The 6,834-nt window shown below is 39.2% G+C and overlaps 1 protein-coding gene across 1 annotated transcript; it reads right to left on the reverse strand.

Annotated features, from left to right (window-relative positions):
* Positions 1-5,800: 5,800 nt before the first annotated feature.
* On the reverse strand, positions 5,801-6,379 carry LOC115231189. The gene has a single exon (XM_029801264.1). The coding sequence runs from the start codon at positions 6,377-6,379 to the stop codon at positions 5,801-5,803; it is 579 nt and encodes a 192-aa protein (XP_029657124.1).
* Between the last annotated feature and the right edge of the window lie 455 nt (positions 6,380-6,834).

Here is a 6,834-nt window from a genome sequence, read left to right on the forward strand (position 1 = left end):
CAGTTCATGAAGTAATGTCTAGTATTTGTGCAATTCCGCACATTTACTGTCGTAGTAAAGTAAAGTCGATTATATCGACCCTAGGTCTTGACTGATAGATAGTTCGTTTATCGATCCGAGAAGCATAGAATACAAGATCTAGTTCGACGGGATTTGAACTCAGATCACACAAGAAGGTAGGTTAGTACGTGTAACCGCGTTTATCACTGATTCATTCCTCACTGAGCCGCGATAATATGTTAGGATCAAACTTGAAATATGTCACGCTTATCACGGGCAGGTCTTTGAAAACACGGCTCCATAATCGGTTAAATATTCTGCTTGTAGTACAAAACCGCACCACATCCACAAGGTACTGAGTATTGCTTGAGTTTGAATAACCATGCTGCAAGTCTGCATGTTTTTATACGGATTAACTCACATGGCACCCAGGAATAGAGAGAAATACTAAGGCATCTGATTCGAATAAACGACGGAGACGAATATATTTTCTTCAGAAAAATGTAGAGATGATCAAGAAAATGCAGGAAGATGGAAGCATCGCTGCAGTAGACGTTGAGCTTGGTGTTAATGTATCTAACGGTCATTCTATTCAAAGTATGTAGAAATATAATTCATTTATCACTGTTTTATTTATCAATTCTTTCCTTGTAGAACCAATCCCCCGTGATAAACAAGGATATGTGTACAACGACTGTTCCCCGCAATCGAATGCGTATGTTCGATAATTATTTTAAATGATTATGTAGCATATAGTGACGATTAGACACACCTATTTTCTCATATATATATATATATATATATATATATATATATGTAAATACCATATTGTGCAAGGTACCGGTGAACTGTTTTTGCGACCCCGTGGAATTTGAATTTCCTGCTCGTAATTTAGTTCTGGAATATTAGTGTCCAGTGAGTCGGTGTTATATTTGTACCGTAAATGATCACATATAATTCACAAATTTCCCCTAAAATATGTATATATTTCTTTACTGCCCACAAGAGGCTAAACATCGAGGGGACAAACAAGGACAGACAAACGGATTAAGTCGATTACATCGACTCCAGTGCGTAACTGGTACTTAATTTATCGACCCCGAAAGGATAAAAGGCAAAGTCGACCTCAGCGGAATGTGTACTCAGAACGTAACGGGAGACGAAATACCTATTTCTTTACTACCCTCAAGAGGCTAAACACAGAGAGGACCAAACAAGGACAGACAAACGGATTAAGTCGATTATATCGACCCCAGTGCGTAACTGGTACTTAATTTATCGACCCCGGAAGGATGAAAGGCAAAGTCGACCTCGGCAGAATTTGAATTCAGAACGTAACGGTAGACGAAATAACGCTATGCATTTCGCCCGGCGTGCTAACGTTTCTGCCAGCTCGCCGCCTTCCCCTAAAATATGTATAAAAAGCAAATCACTCTATATGCTCTAGGCAAACTCGAACTCATAACACCCATTTTGATGTCTTTTATGACATCAAATACGATAGAAGTTTTCTCTTTCCCCCCCTCTAACTCTCTTCCCTCCTTCCTTTTCTTTCTCACTCGCTCCTTCACTTCGCCTCTCCATTGCTCCTTCTGCAGCAGTAGTGAGAGATAATTTTATTGAATAAACGTTTTAACATGCATCATTGTCTCTTGTATTCTATACACCTAGTAGGGTTAGTGTTTGTGATACCTACTCTAGGTTTTAAGCTAGCATTCACGTAAAGAATGCGGCAGCGAGAAAACCACATGCCCTTAAGCAAAATTTTGCCCGTATTTAAATTCAAAATATCTCTCTGACGATGGCTTCTAAAACCTCATGTGTAAAAAATAAATAAATGAATAACCGGAAAAGGTTTAAGCCTTAAAGCTAAAACAGTAATTCGATATAAACTGCATACTTTTGAATTTATAAAATTAAATATTCATTATTTTTCACGGAACACATTCGACATCACAGATTCTGACGCATTTGCAATTTGCCCATGGCGCTAAATAGACAACAGACGGATCGATGATGCTAAACTGTTCCTTGAATCAGAACTGGAATCACTAGCCAATCCATTACTAACTCATTACATAGTCTTTCTTCTTTGCAACGCCAATATGGAATGCATGAGTTATACCGACAAAGTGAGGGATCATCCTTGTGCAAGAAATAGCAGCCAAATTCCCTTCAAATCATTCCACATCATTGTCTGCTATTGGAACTCCGTCCCTTATGACGATGAGAGTTCCTGTCGAGGATCTTTTCGGTTTGAACGGCAGTTTTTAAAAATAATTTCCACGTAACTAAACACTTTTAAACTTCGTATACTGGTAGAATGTGTTTATAAAACATCTTTTTCTCTTGGCTTTATTGAGAAAATTCTATAGTTTGTAAGATATTTGTTGTTTTTTTTCTTCAATTTCTACAATTTCAACCAATCAATGACGTCTATTGAGGTAAAAAAAACACATTCTGTGCCGTATGAATATGTCCCTTGTTTAAGAAACAGATTGGGTTTATTTACATTTGTGAAGAAAAAAGATACCCTTCCTCCCACCCCTAACCCTAAATCAGATTGAAATGCAATATATCGATACTAGGGTCATAGTTATGGGTGACTTTGAACGTATGGCGGAATTTGAACGTAGAACGCAGCGGCAAACGAAATGCTGCTAGTCATTTTGCCCGGCGTGCTAACGTTTCTGCCAGCTCGTCAATTTCGTTGTGCTAAAGATTCTACCACCACGCTACCTTATAAATATTCGATATATTACTGTACTTTAAGCGTGCTTGCAATGCTGTACTGGGGTAACATTTATAGAATTAATTTCCTTCTTGCATGAACACGAGTAAGGAGAACTAATCAATGAATTTTATTAATCCTCTTAAACATATATATACTTATAATATATGAAACTTTGTTTAACTTCAATCCTTAGTTATTCTGAAATCATGCAAAATTAAATCATTGAATATATAAACATGCAAATAACCGGTTGCTCCCCAGATTAACTGGCCTTCTACCAAAATTTGAAAACATTATATGATTATCGTAATAACATTTATACTTCGTCGGTTAGTTAATGCGATCAACCGAACAGCCTGCTCGCAAAATTAATGTGCAAGTAGCTGGGCACACCTCAGCCATGCGTATCCTTACGCAGTTCGCAGAGAGATTCACGCTACACACCTTCCTTCCAAGCACTGTTGTAAACAGCAGAAGTAAGCATGGACGTTAAAATTTAGTGCGCATGCACTGCAGAGTTCAAGGTTGATCCGATCAACGGAACAGCCTGTTTGTGAAATTAACGTGCGAGTGGCTGGGTACTCCACAGACCCGTTTAGCCTTAACGTAGTTCGCGGGGAGATTCAGCGTGACACAGAGTCTGGCAAGGCTGGCCCTTTGAAATACAGGTACAACAGAAACAGGAAGAAAGCGTGAGAGGAAGTTGTGGCGCAAGAGTGCAGCAGGGTTCTCCACCGCTCCCTACCTGAGCCTCGTGGAGCTTTAGGTTTTTTCGCTCAATAAACACTCACTACACCCGGTGTGGGAATCGAAACAGCTATTCTACGACCGCGAATTCGCTGCCCTAACCACTGTGCCATTGCGCCTCCACACTTTCAAAAGTAAAATATCTAAAAATAATAATTGCTTTTTTTTTTTAAATAAAACAAAGACAGACACCTGTATTCGAATCAGCATGGTACAACGTAAAACAAAGAGGACACGGAATGAGAGGTACAGAAAGAGGAAGCAGAGAAGAATCAACTCAGTACCTTAATACTTTATTTATCGACTTCGGAACGATAAAATGTAAAGTTTACTAAGGTAATTTTGAGATTCGAACTCAGATCACACGAAGCACTTTCTGTCCAATACTCTCACGCGATCTACCTAACCGTCTCATTTTAAAATACCCTACTATGACACACATTCTTTTATTGTTCTTTTATACTACGCTATCAATTTCGAAAGGGACTTAATAGTTGTCAGAGAAAATCTTTTAAACGAATACTTTATTTATCGAACTCGGCACGATAAAAATGCACAGCTTGCTGAGGAAAGTTTGGGATTCGAACTCAGATTGTACGAAGCGCTTTGTGTCCGACTCTCTAACATCTCTGCCAAATCGTCTCATTTTATATCGCTCTACTCAGACACACATTCTTTTATTATTCTTCAGTATTATGCTATTGATTTCGTATGGGATTTAGTGGTTGGCAAAGAAAATCTTTGGATCTTTTCAATTCTGAAGCCAGTTTTTTCAAATTTTTCCTACTGAACCAAACAATTTGAAACTTCGTATACTGGTAGAATGTGTCAAAAGTAAACTTAATTGTAAACCAGAATGAAAACGGAATTGTAACTTCTAAGTTTAACGTTGTTTAATAATTAGAATTTTAACCAATGATATTCCGTCATTCGGCTTTATTTTATTTACTCCGTCTCGACCACCAATTTGGTGACGTATTAAACATCTTAAATGTAAACAAGCCGCATGTCTCCGTGAAATCTCCTTCTAATTATTTAACGTACTCATGTTTCCAGGATCCTATTCAGCCACCTTCTAATAACAATATTTAAAACTAGTTAATAAGCCACATGTATTAAATTGAAAATGTTTCCATTCTGTTAGTACTTGCTTTCGTTTGCTATTAAGAAGTGGCATCTCAGTGACGAGGCTTCTAACAAGATTTCGTTTCTAAGCTAATGCGTTTCATTTCACTTATTGTATTTATTTGTGCAAAAGGCAAGAAATTTAATATTAAAAAAGCAAAGAGCTGGCAGAAACGTTAGCACGCCGGGCGAAATGCGTAGCCGTATTTCGTCTGCCGTTACGTTCTGTTTTGTTTACAGTTTTCCGAACGTTAGTACGTCACAAAAGCGCTTTCTACGTCACACTAATAGAATGCAGTCAAGTTTTACACATGAAAACAAACAATCTGATTGGTTAAAATTCGCAGTTTTAATCTACGATTAAAGTCATAAAATAGATTTTTCTCAAATAAACTAGTTCCAACCTGTGTCTTGTTTTGCTAGACTCTATCAGCATACGAAGTTTCAGAATATTTAGTTAAGTAGAAAGATCTGTGGTCCTGGCTTCAGAATTGAAAAGATCCAAATCTTTTAAATGAATACTTTATTTATTGACCTCGGCACGATAAAAATGCAAAGCTTGCTGAGGTAAGTTTGAGATTCGAACTCAGATTGTACGAGGCGCTTTGTGTCCGACTCTCTAACATCTCTGCCAAACCGTCTCATTTTAAATCGCTCTACTCGAGATTCGAACTCAGATTGTACGAAGCGCTTTCTGTCCGACTCTCTAACATCTCTGCCAAACCGTCTCATTTTAAATCGCTCTACCCGAGATTCGAACTCAGATTGTACGAAGCGCTTTCTGTCCGACTCTCTAACATCTCTGCCAAACCGTCTCATTTTAAATCGCCCTACTCGAGATTCGAACTCAGTTTGTACGAAGCGCTTTCTCTCCGACTCTCTAACATCTCTGCCAAACCGTCTCATTTTAAATCGCTCTACTCGAGATTCGAACTCAGATTGTACGAAGCACTTTCTGTCCAACACTCTAACGCGATCTACCGAACCGTCTCATTTTAAAGCACCTTACTATGACACACATTCTTTTAATATTCTTTTATACTTTGCTATCAATTTCGTAACAGTTGTCAGAGAAAATCTTTTAAATAAATACTTTATTTATCGACCTCAGATTGTACGAAGCGCTTTCTGTCCGACTCTCTAACATCTCTGCCAAACCGTCTCATTTTAAATCGCTCTACTCGTGATTCGAACTCATTGTACGAAGCGCTTTCTGTCCGACTCTCTAACGTCTCTGCCAAACCGTCTCATTTTAAATCGCTCTACTCGAGATTCGAACTCAGATTGTACGAAGCGCTTTCTGTCCGACTCTCTAACGTCTCTGCCAAACCGTCTCATTTTAAATCGCTCTACTCGAGATTCGAACTCAGATTGTACGAAGCGCTTTCTGTCCGACTCTCTAACGTCTCTGCCAAACCGTCTCATTTTAAATCGCTCTACTCGTGATTCGAACTCAGATTGTACGAAGCGCTTTCTCTCCGACTCTCTAGCATCTCTGCCAAACCGGCTCATTTTAAATCGCTCTACGCGAGATTCGAACTCAGATTGTACGAAGCGCTTTCTGCCCGACTCTCCAACGTCTCTGCCAAACCGTCTCATTTTAAATCGCTCTACGCGAGATTCGAACTCAGATTGTACGAAGCGCTTTCTGCCCGACTCTCCAACGTCTCTGCCAAACCGTCTCATTTTAAATCGCTCTACTCGAGATTCGAACTCAGATTCTACGAAGCGCTTTCTGTCCGATTCCTTAACGTCTCTGCCAAACCGTCTCATTTTAAATCGCTCTACTCGAGATTCGAACTCAGATTGTACGAAGCGCTTTCTGTCCGACTCCTTAACGTCTCTGCCAAACCGTCTCTTTTTAAATCGCTCTACTCAGACGTACATTCTTTTATTATTCTTCTGTATTATGTTATTGATTTCGTATGGGATTTAGTGGTTGGCAGAGAAAATCTTTTAAATAAATACTTTATTTATACACTTGGTTGGCTTTCTCAAGAAGTTAGTTTTGAAGTGCGTGCTGGTTTCGGCAGCTGTTTCTTATTGGTAATGGTGTTGGCGGCGGAGACTACGGCGGTGGTGGTGGTGGTGGTGGTGATGAACAGCAATCGGACAGGGTTTGTGAGTGGAAGTTCGGTAAGAAGGACTGGCTTGTGTGGAGTGACAAACAGACTTTTAGAGGAATGCACGCAGCACCGAAAGAGGTAAAAGAAAGCAGAGAATCGCTT

Source organism: Octopus sinensis, unplaced genomic scaffold (genome assembly GCF_006345805.1).
Source record: "Octopus sinensis unplaced genomic scaffold, ASM634580v1 Contig17738, whole genome shotgun sequence".
NCBI classification, from domain to species: Eukaryota; Metazoa; Mollusca; class Cephalopoda; order Octopoda; family Octopodidae; genus Octopus; species Octopus sinensis.

Bases quoted from the DNA above. Each gene is read 5' to 3' on its own strand.
- LOC115231189 (XM_029801264.1), bottom strand. From the start codon at position 6,379: ATGAGACGGTTTGGCAGAGACGTTAAGGAATCGGACAGAAAGCGCTTC.